Source organism: Canis lupus, chromosome X (assembly GCF_011100685.1).
Source record: "Canis lupus familiaris isolate Mischka breed German Shepherd chromosome X, alternate assembly UU_Cfam_GSD_1.0, whole genome shotgun sequence".
Lineage (NCBI taxonomy): Eukaryota > Metazoa > Chordata > Mammalia > Carnivora > Canidae > Canis > Canis lupus.
Genome location: NC_049260.1, coordinates 110,581,340 through 110,596,821, shown reverse-complemented (window position 1 = coordinate 110,596,821; position 15,482 = coordinate 110,581,340). Strand labels below are relative to the sequence as shown.

At 41.0% G+C, this 15,482-nt stretch overlaps 1 protein-coding gene across 5 annotated transcripts in view; it reads left to right on the top strand.

Moving 5' to 3' along the window:
* The window catches only part of MCF2 (MCF.2 cell line derived transforming sequence), an 83,615-nt gene that overhangs the window by 14,947 nt on the left and 53,186 nt on the right, over positions 1 to 15,482 (top strand). For all 5 annotated transcript variants that reach the window (XM_038588441.1, XM_038588439.1, XM_038588442.1 and 2 more), the window contains 3 exons: positions 11,370 to 11,489; positions 12,630 to 12,746; positions 14,285 to 14,434. In XM_038588441.1, coding sequence (XP_038444369.1) covers positions 11,370 to 11,489; positions 12,630 to 12,746; positions 14,285 to 14,434 — 387 coding nt within the window. The remainder of the gene's footprint in view (positions 1 to 11,369; positions 11,490 to 12,629; positions 12,747 to 14,284; positions 14,435 to 15,482) is intronic.

Sequence of the window (15,482 nt, the reverse complement as noted above, 5' to 3'; positions counted from 1 at the left end):
TTCTTTTATACACATAGGTCTCTCAGGGCCAAACTCAGTTTCATCTATATGCACATATGTTAATATACACACAAATAAATACAGCACACAAGTACTCACTGAATATACCCATCTAGTCTACTACTGTGTGTGCTGCACACAGTATAGATTACAAAGGTCACCATGGCATGGCTCCTGAGCTGAAAGGGCTCTCAATCTAGTTTGAGAAGGTAGGACATGTTCGTAAATAACTCTTATGAAAGAAGTTCTAGGTGGTGAAGAAGTCTTCACGAAGACCACATTGGTTTGGACCCGAAGCAAGATCATATGTTTGTGTTACATTTCTTTGTTTCTGTCCTCCATTTTTCTCTTAAGTGAATTACTTTAAGTGGCCCCTAAGAATACATACCTTAAAATGGAATTTATTGGATTAAGTCCACAGCCCAGAACTATAGTGGAAGATACATTTGTTCTGTTTACATGGGTAGGCTTGACCAGAGTGAAAAATATGAAACTCACTGGTGATGCAGTGGTTTGACCTTGCGGGGGTCTCTGGAGTTGGACTGATTTGGGGACTATGATAGGTAGCACCTGAGAGGATGAGACAGTGGATTTAAAGTCCCAAGAGAGAACTAAACCCGTTACTTGGTGGAAATTGCAATGACTGTGGCCATTGGGAGGGAGGGGATGAGAACAGATACGTGACAAGAAGGGCAAACCTCAAGGAAGGAGTATTGCCCAGGCCTGTTCTGCCCCTGAGGTCACGGGGCAAGTTGTTGGGTGGTCTGTGGGGTAACTCCTACCTCCTGTACTCTTTAAGGGTGGGGTATGGGAGGAGTGTGGAAGTAGTTCATGACATTGGTTTGAGGTCATGGGATTTTCCCCAGTGTATTCTGAGGAGCTTGGACCTTATCAAGATCAATCCCATGCCTACAACTCAACATTCTTTCTCTTGCCATATTGGATTATGTTCAGTGGGCTCTCTGTTCAGTGGGCTCGACGATGCTAAATTGTTTCCAGCCATTGGTTTTGACCATTAACATTTGTCCCATTTTGTAGATGTTAAGGTCCGGTCATTCCTAAATGTGAGGCAGCAAGTCTGAGTGTGCATTCAATCTACGTTAAGTACCTGTCCCGGAAAGTGTGACATGTCTTGGAAAGGGCTTTCCCTTAGGATTCACGTAGGCCTGAGGGCCACAACTCACTAGCTCAAATATTGGTTCCTGCCCCACTCCATACTTCACTTTGCTCATGTGTAAAAAGACCACAAATACCTACCTCACTGCAATGTTACCAAGGCTACGTAGGATAATATACATCCCAAGCCTGGCACGTATGCCCTAGGCTTTCCGTCAATGGTTCCCTCTGACTGTTACTGCATTTTCTTGCCCTAAAGATAAAGAAAGAAAGAAAGAAAAGAAAGAAAGAAAGAAAGAAGAAAAGAAAGAAAGAAAAAAGAAAGAAAAAAGAAAGAAAGAAAGAAAAAGTCTGTGGTCATATAAGTTGTTTTATAGTAAAGGAACTGAACTTTTATTATGACGTATAAAACATTTTGAAAGAAATAACTAGAATAACGGACAAGTGTGTGTAGGGCATATGAGTTGCTTCCCTTAGATATGACACAAAGGAGTTAAATGAGGTTAATTTCCAGACTTTTGTAGTGAAATAATGCATTGGGTTTATGCCTTTTGTTGTGATTGCTGTCCTTCTGCTATAAGGGCCATGTAACTGGAGAATGTGAGGGTAGGCTTGGGAAGGGAATAAATCTTCTCCAGGCGGAAAAGGGGACAGATAGCTAATTCTGTGTCCATTCACTTGAAGACCCGATAAGAGCCGCTGCGGAGTGGTGGGGAGGGCTGGGATGGGGCCATGCACCGTGACTGCAGAAATAGCTCTGAGCCCCGTGAAGATGGGAAGCATACTCATTTTACTGAGATGCCTTTAAGCAGTCACATGTTGAAACTCCCCCAAAAAAATGCCTGCAAGAAGCTAAAAGCAATGCTGTTTCCTCTCTCATGCTTTTTTTAAATATAAAAATAAAAATAAAATAAGGCTGACCTTTGCCCACATCCTTTTGCTCTTTTGACAGGTTCTCAAAAGCGATTTATGGTCTTAAATATGCAGGGTTTGATTTTGGAGAAAATAGAAATTGTGCCTTTTCATGTTTATATAACCATACAGATTAGAGATTCTTAAAGCAGCATACCAAAGAATTTAGAAACACTGTATCCCCAAACTGAAATGGAAAAGCTCAGTGGTCTTGAGTTATCTTTGCTATGAGATATGTGCATCTGATACTCCTTATGATAGGCGATAGGCTGTTTGTTCATTTAAACACCAGTTTTAAAATGGGTTGTCTTGAAACTTGTAGACAAATATCTGCATATAGAAAAAAGGCCCTCTGTATACCTATGTGTATGCGCACTCAAGTACATGCAATCTGTTCTTTTTAAAAATATTTTATTTATTCATGACAGAGAGAAAGAGAGAGAGAGAGAGAGAGAGAGGCAGAGACACAGGCAGAGGGAGAAGCAGGCTCCATGCAGGGAGCCCGATGTGGGACTTGATCCTGGGACTCCAGGATCAGGCCCTGGGCCGAAGGCAGACACTCAACCACTGAGCCACTCAGGCATCCCCTAGACAAATGTGTTTAAACACAAACATGTGTTTTGTTTGTTTTTAAGGAACTTTGAACTTGTTTACCTTCTTTAAAAATCCTGAGGTTTCACATAAGTTTGGATTTCTGGCTTCTTTTGAGAAATCAGTGATTTGACAAAGCCCACCTTTCCATCTCACATTTAGCCAAAACTGGCTAGTGAGGGCCCTCCCTCTCCCAACCCCCGATGCTTTCCAGTTCGCCAGCATCCCCCCCATTTCCTATTATTCCTCATCACCTGGGAAGAGTGTGAGTTGTCATTTTCTACCTCATTCAGGCTGTCTTGTGATTACACCCTGCCTACTGTACGTGTTTATGCCATCCCCCTAACACACGGTAGGCATTCATGTTTGTTACCTTTGCTGTAGGTTTCAGGTTTAGACTCTTGACCTTGAACCTGATCCTTGTACCATCTTTGCTCATGCTTCTCCAAATTCTTCCTGTTGCACCTTTTTCTATCTATTAGGAGTTTCTCCAGGGGAAGGGAAGCTGAAATGAAAAAATTCATATTTTTATTTTTCAATCCTAGCCCATGAAAGAGTCTGGCTCTCACAAGCTAGAAGTTCTCAGTGTATTGGTTTCCTATTGCTGCTATAACAACTTAACTACAAGCTTACTTAGCAGCTCAAAACAGCACAGATGTATCCTATTAACAGTTCTGGGATCAGAAGTCCAAAATTAGTCTCACTGGGCTAAAAGAAATGTGTTAGCAGGGCAGTTAGTGTTCCTTTTGGAAGCTCTAAAGGATAATCCTTTTTTTTTTTTTTTTTTTTACTTTTCCAGCTTTTAGTGGCTGCCCGGATTCCTTGGCTCATGGCCCTGCATCACTGACCTCTGCTTCTGTTGTCACATCTTATCTGACTCTCCTGCCTCCCTCTTTGCTTAATAAGGATCTTTGTGATTACATTATTCCCACCCCAATAAGCCGAGACTATCTCCCCATCTCAAGATCCTTAATCATATTTACAAAGTCCCCTTTGCCTTATAAAGTAACATATTTATAAGCTCCAGGGATTCAGACGTGGACATCATTATTTTGCCTACCACACTCAATTTCCCTAGTTGTGAAATGAGGATAAAAATGGAGCCTAATGTATGTAAAGTACTTAGCACAATGTCATAATAATGCTCATGTTCATAATTCTCATAATAGGGCTTTCAATAAAAAGCAACATTCTCACCCTTGGCTGTCTAGCCAGTCTCCTTTCCCCTACCATAAGTCTTGGAGAGATCCTGAGTATATATAAATGTGTGTGTGTGTGTGTGTGTGTGTTTTAAAAATTCTGTATTTGGGGTACCTGGCTGGCTCAGTTGGAAGAGCATAGGACTCTTTTTTTTTTTTTTTTTTTTTTTTTTTTTTTGAGCATATGACTCTTGATCTTGGGTTGTGAGTTCAGGCCCCACGGTAGAACAGAGATTACTGATAAAGAAAATCTTTAAAAAACAACTTTAAAAGTATTGTTTTTTTAAAAAATAATTTATTTATTTATTCATGAGAGAGAGAGAGAGAGAGAGAGAGAGAGAGGCAGAAGGAGAAGCAGGCTCCATGCAGGGGACTCCAGGATCACGCCCTGGGACAAAGGCAGACACTAAACCGCTGAGCCACCCAGGGATCCCTCCTCAAGTCTCTCTTATCCAAAGTAAGCATTTCTTCTTTTTCAGGAAATTTCTATATGTCATGGTGTCTAGATCTTTGTTGTCCATTACATTAGCCACTCGCCATATGTAGCTATTTAAATTAAAATTTAAAATATTTACTTTTCAGTCGTATTAGCCACATTTCAAGAGCTCAATAGCCACACATGGCTAGTAGCTACTGTACTAGAAAGCACTGATTAAGAGAACGTTTCCATCATCGTTATCTTTGCCAAAAATACTATTGTTCAGCACCAGTCTAGACCTTTCATTATCTTAGTATCTTCTTTCTGGAAATACTTAGACTTTTTGGCTTTTCCCCAGAGATCATTGTATTCTTCACTGTTCAACCAGAGAAACAGAAACATCAAGATCCAAGTCTTCATATGGAAATACTATTCTTTTCTGTGAAATATGATCTATATATATGATTTCTATTTCCAAGCCTGTGGATATTTGCTTTGCAGTGTTGCAGCTTTCAAAACCAGAAATTCTACTCTCTTTTCACTCTCTTTTTTTTTTAAGATTTTATTTATTTATTCATGAGAGACACAGAGAGGGAGAGAGGCAGAGACACAGGCAGAGGGAGAAGCAGGCTCCATGCAGGAAGCCCAATGTGGGACTCGATCCTGGGACTCCAGGATCACGCCCTGGGCCAAAGGCAGGCGCTCAACTGCTGAGCCACCCAGGTGTCCCAAAAATATTGTTTTTGAGTATAGTTGGCACACATTGTTACGTTCGTTTCGGGTGTACAACATAGTGATTTGATACTTTTTGGGTTATGCTGTGCTTACCACAAGTGTAGCTACTGTCTGTCACCATATAACTATATAATATCATTTTCTGTATTCCCTGTGCTGCATCTGTGTAGTTTTGTTTTTTTTTTTTGCTAGAGAAAGCTATGAATATAGTCATTCATGCGAGGTTGTAGATTTGCTGGAACTATACAATATGGCAAGCACTTGTTTAGGTTTGGGATAAGTAAATGGGGCTGAGGGTGAAAAATCCACTATATTCGCACATGGTGTTTAATGGGTGTGAGGGATAGAAACCATATACCTGGTCTGAACTGTATGACTTCATTTTCTAAAAAAAAATAACTGACCAATCAGGTGAAGTTGTTTGAGTGCTACCCAGCTGTTTGGTGGTTGCATAGCTATTGCCTACAAGGTATTTATCGCTCCAAATGGCTATTAAATTTGAGAGTAGCTATTAGTTTAACAGAGCTCATGTGTTCTAGGAAGATCTGCATGGTAGCAAAATAAAGATTCTAAAATTATCGTGTAATGAAAAACATTGTAAATGTAATTATACAGGCAATAACTGAAGTTTTCATCCTTGATAATGCATTTTCTTTAAAAATGCTAATTTTTCTGGGCTTTTTGTGACAAGCGAATCACTAAACATTTTGAAGGAATTAAGGAGGGAGAATGTATGATAAAATAATCAGGAAATTTTCCTTAAGAATGATCTGATTAGAATTTAGAATTATCTTTAGAAGAATTTTTTACAGGTGTTAATGTTTGGGATAAACCACTTTATCAAATATAGGCAATAACTGATTTTATTTATTTGAGAGAGAGAGAGAGCACGCGAGCGAGAGCAGGAAGGGCGAGGGATAGGGACAGGCCGACTTACCACTGAGTGTGGAGCCTGATGCTGGGCTCGATCCCAAGACTCTGGGATCATGACCTGAACAGAAGGCAGGCGCTTAACTGACTCAGCCACCCAGGCATCGATCGCATAGGCAATAGTTGATTTAATAAACAGCTAACAGGGGTGCCCGGCTGGCTCAGTCAGAAGAGTGTGTGGCTCTTGATATCATGGTCGTGAGTTCGAGCACTACGTTGGATGTAAGAGATTACTTCAAAATAAATGAATAAATAAAACCTTTAAAAAGTAAATAAAATGGTTAAAATGTTAAAAAAAATAGTTAACATAAAAATCTCTGACTTATAAGCAGCTGAATACCCCCAAACCCTGCCTGTACTTGCTTTCCTGTGGATTCTGTGGACAGTGGTTCTACTTTTCTTTCCTCTCTACTTTGTTCCCTGCTATGTAACCAGTTGTCCTTGGACCTCGCTGCTGGGACAACCTAGCTCTTCTAGGAATGGCAGGCTAGAGACCAGGACCCTACCTCAGGCAGAGAGTTGCCACATGGCCTTCTCTGTTTTAATAGTATCCTCCCCCTGCTTTTTGCTCTGTACCCCCTGACAATTTGGGAGGTGGGTGAGTATTCCAGGCTTTAAGTTGATCAGCCCTAGGCCTTGGATCTAGAGATTTCCTATACGATACCAGAGAATAGGACGTTAAGGAAAATCACAGAGAAAGAGATGATGAGACCAGGTCAACCTAGAGTCTATGAAAGAATAAAACAAATTTTGCTCGAAGTGTCGGCGAAGGTAGGGTACTTTCATTGAAGAGGATAAAAAAGTGAAAAGGCAAGCTGGGTCAAGACAGGTAAGTATAATAATGATTCTGGGAATTTACCTGTTGGAAGAAGAAGAAGGAAAGGTTAACTCCTCAAGTGAATGGGGTAGAAGTAGAATCTATGCTCTCAATCTAAAAATACGTCCAGGGTTCTTACAAGTCTCAGTCAGAGTCTCCCCCAAGCAAGCCTTTATCGACATCCCAAAGGTTTTCTACCTAAACCCACTTGCCTTTAGATCCAAGAATCCAAGGTAAAATTTAAAAACTGTCTTATTTTTTTTAGAGTTTACGGAATGTCTTTATATTCATTATTTTCATTCATACAGTAACTATAGTAGGTATATCTCACGTTCAACATACAATAAGATCCACGTTAGTTACATAGCAGAGGCACTCTCTGTCTCTACTTCCAAGTCTCTATCCATGTTGGGTTTGTTCTTTGAGATGAGCTTCCTCCAGCAGCAGGGGTCACAGCTGCCAGTAGCTCTGGAAGTGCACCCTCAAAGTTTCTATCCATCAGCACTAGTCTGAAAAATCCCAGGGCAGGACTTTGGTCCTACTTGCATCAGTTTTTCATCCCACTACTCATCACTGTGTGTTGGGAGGGCAAGGTCATGTAGAAAGATAACAGTTCTCATTTGGAACCAATCTTTTTTTTTTTAAGATTTTATTCATTTATTCATGAGAGACACAGAGAGAGAGAGAGAGAGGCAGAGACACAGGTAGAGGGAGAAGCAGGCCCCATGCAGGGAGCCCGACGTGGGACTCTATCCCGGGTCTCCAGGATCACGCATTTGGAGCCAATCTTAACACTAATAAGAGTCTATCTCTGTTTGGGCCGCGATAACAGTACCACAGCCTAGCTTCTAAACAACAGATACTTATTTCTCACAGTTCTAGAGGCTGGGAGTCCAAGATCAGGGTGCTGGCAGATTTGGTGTCTGGTGAGAGCCTGCTTCCCGGTTCATATACGGCTGTCTTTTCTCTGTGTCTTCACATGGCAGAGGGGTGAGGGATCTCTCTAGGGTCTCTTTTATGAGGGCATCCCATCCTCAATTGTGTCTATTTACAATCATTGATTAATTTAGTGATTTAAATTTAACCTCTTTTCTTTCACCTATTTGTGAGTCTCCCACTCAGTCCTTTTTCCTGCTCTGGTTCTCATTGCCACTTAGCTGTTGATGTTTTATTACCAACTCAAACTGATTTTAAAGAGCCTGAGCCAGCCAGGCACCCATCAAATTGAATCTTTTTTTAATTGAAAAATATTAGAAGGGTTTTACTTGTTAATTTGAGAGAGAGAGAGAATGAGAAAGAGAGTGAGAACATGAACGAGGGAAGGGACAGAGGGCACGGGAGAAGCAGACTCCCTGCTGAGCAGGGAGCCCAATGTGGGGCTCTATCTCAGGACCGTGGGATCATGACCTGAGCTGAAGACAGATACTTAACCAACTGAGCCACCCCAGATTGATTTTTTAAATTATTTATTTAGAGAGAGAGAACAAACAGGAGGGGCAGAGGGAGAAGGAGAGAGAATCCCAAGCAGACTGTGTGTGTGTGTAGCCCGGTGAAGGGCTTGATTCCATGACCTTGAGATCATGACCTGAGCTGAAATTGAGAATTGGTCCCTTAACTAACTGACTGTGCCACCCAAGTGCCCCCTTCAAATTGAATTTTAAAAATCTCCAGTTTTGGGGGATCCCTGGGTGGCTCAGCAGTTGAGCGGCTGCCTTTGGCCCAGGGCGTGATCCTGGAGTCCCAGGATCGAGTCCCACATTGAGATCTCTGCATGGAGCCTGCTTCTCCCTCTGCCTGTGTCTCTGCCTCACTCTCTCTCTCTCTCTGTGTCTCTCATGAATAAATAAATAAAATCTTAAAAAAAATCTCCGGTTTTGTTTTAATTGATTTATTTACTTCTGAGAGAGAGCGTGAGCAAGTGGAGAGTGGGAGCAGAGGGGGAGAGAGGATCTTAAGCAGGCTTCACGCCCAGTGCAGAGCCCTACTCGAGGCTTGATCTCACGACCCTCAGATCATGACCATGATCATGATTTGAAATTAAGAGTCAGAGGCTTGATTCAACTGAGTCACCCAAGCACTCCCCCTCCTGACTTTTTTTTAGAGAGAAAAAAAATCCCCATTTTAAAAAAAAGATTTATTTTAGAGAGAGAGCAGGAAGAGCAGAGAGAGAGGAAGAAGGAGAGAAGCGACTCCCCACTGAGTACAGAGCCCAACACGAGGCTCCATCCCAAGACCCTGAGATCATGACCTGAGCTGAAATCAAGAGTTGGAGGCTTAACTGACTGAGCCACCCAGGCGACCCCCACCCCTAGCTTTAAATGTGTTTTTCCTGAGAATCTAGGTTTTATACCTGAATGAAAGTTACTTTTTGTCAATGGACTTTTTTTTTTTTAAGATTTTATTTATTTGAGAGAGAGAGAGCACAAGCAGGGGGAGGGGCAGAGGCACAGGGAGAGGCAGACTCCCCGCTGAGCAGGGGGCCCGATGTGGGGCTCAATGTGGGGCTCAACCCCAGGACCCTAGGATCATGACCTGACCCAAAGGCAGACGCTTAACTGACTGAGCCACCCAGGGACCTCAATAGATTTTTTTTTTAGAGTAGATTTTCTTTGCTAAATTGAGCACAGAAAGTGCAGAGTTCCCTCATATCCCATCTCCACCGTATCTTATTAATTTTTCTTTTATAGTTTTGTTCCATTATTAGTAGTCTAGCATGCCTGAACAGTGGCTTTATTTTAAGCATTCTTGTCATGTTTGTCTTTGTTATGTTTTAGTCGGCTGTTGGGGGGCTGATGACTTCCAACCCAACATTTCCAGGCCAGACTTGTTTCCCTCTGGACTCGTACACACGTCTGTCTGATGGACATCATCTGGATCTCCTGCTGACCCTTCCAGCCCAATGGGTCCAGGAATGGGGAATCTTACCCCCCTCCATAACACCTGCTTCTCTTGGGGCGCCTGGCTGGCTCAGTTTGAAGAGCATGCGACTCTTTATCTCAGGGTCATGAGTTTGAGCCCCATGTTGGGTGTAGAGATTACTAAAAAAAATTTAATAAATTAAAAAAAAAAAACCCTGCCTCTCCCATGTTCCCCTTGTCAGCAAGGGTCGTGCCATGCACCCAGCTACTCGAGCGACTGGTCCAGCCTCTCCTTTCTTACCAGACATATTATATCATCATATCTTGCACATTGCACCTCCTAAATCCTACCCTCATAGCTGCAGCTTTTCCTGCAGTTCAGAAACTCTTCATCCCTGGTCGGGATTACTGTACCAGCTTCCTAACTCATCTGTCTCCACTCTTGTCCAAATCCAGTCCTTTCCTAGAACCAAAGTGATCCTTCTAAAACGCATATATCTGATTATATTGCTCTGCTGCCTAAAGCCTCTTAGAGTCTCCCCCTTGCCTCCAGGGAAAAACCCAAGGACTTTCCTGATCTGGTTCCTGCCCATCTTTCTAGCACCAAGTCTCATTTTTACACTCCCCAGCTTCATTTTCCTCTACCTTTCCTGACTGTGATGCCTGGAAGAGATGGGGGTAGTGTACATTGAGTAAGAACACAGACCCCAGGTGCAGATTAAGACTTCACCAGCTGGGGCAAATCATACTTAAACTCTCTGAGCCTTTTTTTTTCTTTTTTTCTTTTTTTCTTTATTTTGTAAAAGAGGGTAGCCTAATTGCTTCATAGGATTATTATGAAGAGGAACTATGATTATGTTGGCAAAATACTGGACACAGTACACATTTGATATGTGGTGGTTTATTATTAATATTGGGCCATACTGTTCTAGGTCTCACTAATTTTGCATAGCACTCTCCTCACCGTTTAGCAATTATTTCTTGACCACCTACTGCATGTCAGTATTCTAGAAACTGGGGAAACATTGGTGCATCAGAATGACATTCTAATGCTATTAATTCCTTTTTATGCTTCAAAGAGACCATTTCAACCTTCCTAGGTGTAGGATGCTCTGTACTCCCACTTACTGTTGCATATTATTCTAATTCCTTTGCTTCACTGATCAACCTGGGCTATAGAGTTAATGATACTAATGGATTGCACTATTACGCTGTCACTTTCTTGCAAGCTGGGTAGGGACTACATCTTATTAATCTGGGTACACCGAATGCTAACAGTGCATGATAATCATGCACTTAAACACATGGAGTGAACAAGTAGACGGTAACTCCGTGAACGTTGCTAGGATGAAAATAAAAATATGATTCCACAGCACAGGTTTCTTCCTTTGTTTAGTGCAAGCATGCAGTGTTGAAGCTTCATTTGGCTTTTAGAGTTATCCTAGGAGCCTGCCTCCTAATTCTGTTTCCCAGGGAATAAGTGCAATTCCAGTGCAAATGACTAACTTTAAAATGAAGCTTAAGAATTAGAATTCTTTGTAACTCAGGAATTACTTTCGTGTGAGAAAATGCCATGCCATGGACATCGCAAGGGTCTGATCTGATGACCTTACATTAGTTTTTATTTCTGTTTCCATGTTTTTAGATTGTATCAATACCCATTTTTAAAGTTTTGTCCCTTTGGTGGCCTTTATTACTTTCAGAGTTTCCTTTACATATTTTTGCCTACATGCTCAGTTGAGTCCACGTTTTGACAATTTTTCCTTTCTTTCCCGTGTTGCTTCTTTCTGTAGGTTTCCTTTCCTGGGAATTTGCACCTAGTTTTGGTTCTGCGTCCTACCAGTTTTCTTCAACGAACTTTCACAGACATTGGATTTCGATTTAGCCAGGAAGACTTCATGCTCAAATTACCAGTAAGAGTATATTATTTAAACGTTTTATCTCTTTAATTTTCATGAAGGCTTTGTACCACACTGTTGATGTTTTACCTGTGCTCACAAAGCATTTAAAAGAAAAAGAATTTGTCTTCCCAGACTATAAACTTGAAATGCCTGAAAGTCTTCTGCTTCTGTTGTTAAAAGAAAGGAATAGTCTCATCAGTTTGTAACAAGCAATTCATTTTGAAAAAGAGACATGGCATATGTTATATGTGTGTGTGTGTGTGTGTGTGTACAAAATCTGGACATTTTATTTTTATTTTATTTTATTTTTTTCTGTTCTTATATTTATTTTTTTTAATTTATTTTTTATTGGTGTTCAATTTACTAACATACAGAATAACCCCCAGTGCCCGTCACCCATTCACTCCCACCCCCCGCCCTCCTCCCCTTCTACCACCCTTAGTTCGTTTCCCAGAGTTAGCAGTCTTTACGTTCTGTCTCCCTTTCTGATATTTCCCACACATTTCTTCCCCCTTCCCTTATATTCCCTTTCACTATTATTTATATTCCCCACATGAATGAGAACATATAATGTTTGTCCTTCTCCGACTGACTTACTTCACTCAGCATAATACCCTCCAGACATTTTATTTTTAGAAAAAAAAATGGAGTGTGTGTTTTATGTGTTTGACTCCCATGAACTTACATCCTGAACTAGTTCATAGTACCATGACCTTCTTTTAAAAAGCTATTTTTATGCATTTTTAGGGTTAAGAAGAGAGTCCTCAGAAATTCTGATGCTTTTGCAAAGATCATTCCCTCCCCCAAAGTTATAGCTTACTACATAAAGCGCTCTTGCTTTGTTGTAGGCATAACATTCTTCTTTCAGAAGGTTGACCATTAATAGTGCAAAATGTTAGATCAAGGAGATTTAGGTATTTGGGTTTCTATGTAGATTAATTTTGCTTTGGAGAGAAATGTTTTGTAAATGAAAACTGTTATTACTTAAAGGAGGTAGTGCATACGTGTGTGTGGGGGGATGTACAGGAGAGAATTGTTAGAACCATTTATAAGAGCTACTTTGTGCTAATGAATGCTAAAGTTCACTGTACAGTTGAATGGAGGGGTGCCATGAAGGGCAGTTAACAGTATCTTTCTTGCTTATTTATATAGGTGGTTATGCTGAGCTCAGTTAGTGATTTGCTGACATACATTGATGACAAGCAATTAACCCCTGAGTTAGGCGGCACCTTGCAGTACTGCCACAGTGAATGGATCATCTTCAGAAATGTATGTTGCTTTTGCCCTTACTGTAGAGCCTATATAGTTCATATTAGCCTTTAAATCTAGTTCTAGAATTTTTTTCCTCTTTGGGAAAAACAGATTTCTGGGGCTCCTAGGTTTCAAGCACATATAATTCAACATCTTGACTTTCTTTCATAGGAAATATCTAGAACTGATGATGAATCACAGAGGATGACAATTGAAGGAGAGGCCTAGGGAGTAAGGAGACCATGCTCTGCCCACCCCCTCCCGTGGCCATCTAGTAACTCCAAGAAACAAAGAGTTTGTGTTTAGATCTTAGCACTGCTGATTTTTTGCTGTCTAACCTTAAAAAGTTACCTAACCTTCCTGACTCAGTTTTCCCAACTGTAAAGTGGAAACAATAGTACTTGAGCTCACAGGGATATTTGGAAGATTAAATGAGATCAGAAGCCCTCAAAAAATGCAAGTGCTATTATGAATCTCATTCTAGTGATGCTTCTGAGGCAGTTAGATTTGTAGCAGAGATTTCTTCTGTTCTAGAAATTTACAAACAGGCAAGGGTCCTGTGCCTCAAGGTGTGAATTTATGGTATAAGAATCTTCATTCCAAATCCCGGAGATTAGGGAACCCTTCTGAATGAAATGACATTTAATTAAATCAGGATTCTATTTTCCTCATTTTTATTTGTCATTCAGCAGTTCTGTTCACTCACATGAAAGTGTATTGTCAAAATTAGTGGTGTCTAGCCTTCAGTAACTTATGAAACTGTAAATAAAAGAGCAGATAACCTTGAGCTACATGGTACACATAGGGGTTATATGGTCTCTACATGTTGCCCCCCCCCCCCCCATTTTTTTGAGTAATTTATTTTGGAAACAATCAACAGCACAACCTTACTTGACACTTGAGGGCAACAGAGTCTTAATCTTCTGCCTGAATGAATTGTTGTGACTAGTTATGTTGCTCCATCACCTTTGTCCATTGCTGTGTTTGGAGTGCTAATGCTTGCTCATAAGCTATAATAAAGGAATGTTGAGTGGGTTCCATGTTGTCACCTCTTTAGAAGTAAAGTTAGTATAAAGTTAGTATAAAGTTTAACAGTTGCAGAGTTTAATGGGATAGGTGTAAACAGAGGCAGAAAACAAATTTCTCAGTACATGACATCTTTAAGAAATTGTTTTCAGGGGCCTGGCTGGCTTAGTTGGAGGAGCCTGCAACTCTTGATCTCAAGGTCATGAGTTCAAGCCCCACCTTGGCTGTAGAGATTACTAGAAAAAATAAATAAACTTAAAAAAAATCATTTTCAAGGTTGTTCAAGAAATAAGTACAGAAGTTTGGATAAAAGACATTCAAGAAGACTCTTCACCTCACATTCGTTTCATAGAGGCTTAGGTGCAAAATTAGAGTTGATGGCCAAGAGCAATGCCAACTTTCCTTAGCAGAAGAAAGGTCATAGTATATGTGTGTTGTCAAAGCTAAGTAAAAGTAAATCCAATTACTGATCCAGGTATTGGTGTACTGGCAGTTTCCATGGAACTAAAAGGATCACTGGCTCTTTGCAGGCTATAGAAAATTTTGCTCTCACAGTGAAAGAAATGGCTCAGATGTTACAGTCCTTTGGAACTGAACTGGCTGAGACAGAACTACCAGATGATATTCCCTCAATAGAAGAAATTCTTGCCATTCGTGCTGAAAGGTATCACATGTTAAAGGTACGTCTGATAGAGTCAACACAGAAAAGTCATCCATGGCCTTTGTTTTTCTAGAGAGGTTAGTTCAGTGCTTGTCCATTTCACACTGCTTGGTGGGTAGGGAGACAAAAGGGGAGGATATCCTGGACATGTTGGAAGTAAATGCCCTCTTTGCAAACGGTACGTTATCTTGAAAAGTTCTTTCCTTGCTGATAGAATAGTTTGTGAGTGCCTAAGAAGAAGAAATCCATAGTCCTCGTTGTCAACGCATATTCTTCATCTTCTCAGAAGACCCTCTCATTTGGAAAGCTAGAGAGAACTCAATGACTCCAAGACCAAGAGTTGCACACTTTGCCAACTGAGCCAGCCAGGCACCAGCCAGAGTACTAGTTTTTGATGTTTTGTACAGTAGACCTTAGGTGGCAAGTTGGTTTTGCCCTCCTGCCCCTAGGTCTGGAGTGTTGGCTTGTGAAGGATTCTGAGTCACACTTCAGACAATCACCAAGTACTTTGGGATTCACCTTCCCCAGAAAGCTTAAGAATGACAAGAAAGAAGAAGAAGAAGAAGAAGAAGAAGAAGAAGAAGAAGAAAGAAGAAGAAGAAATAAGGAATGAAGAGAAAAGACAAAGGAAAAGGACGACAAGAGGAATCCGTCCAGATCATCCGCCTAAAGAAAGAAGGATCTAAAGAAGTACCAGGCAACCCTATATAATAATTCCTGTCCTTCAGGGGCACCTGGGTGGCTTAGTCTCTTAAGCCTCTGCCTTCAGTTTAGGTCATGATCCTGGGGTCCTGAGTTTAAGCCCCACATTGGGCTCCCTGCTCAGTGGGGAGTCTCCTTCTCCCTCTCCCTCTGCCACCCCCCCTGCTCATGCTCGCTCTCTCTCATGCTCTCTCTCTCAAAGAAATAAATAAAATCTTAAAAAATAATAATCCATGTCCTTCACATGATGATAGGCTTGTGGGGGGCACTCACAGACACAAGCTCTATGTAGAGGTGACTTTTTATTTTAGTTTTTTTTTTGAGGTGACATTTTCAAAGAAAGAAGAGGACAGAAACTGATATTT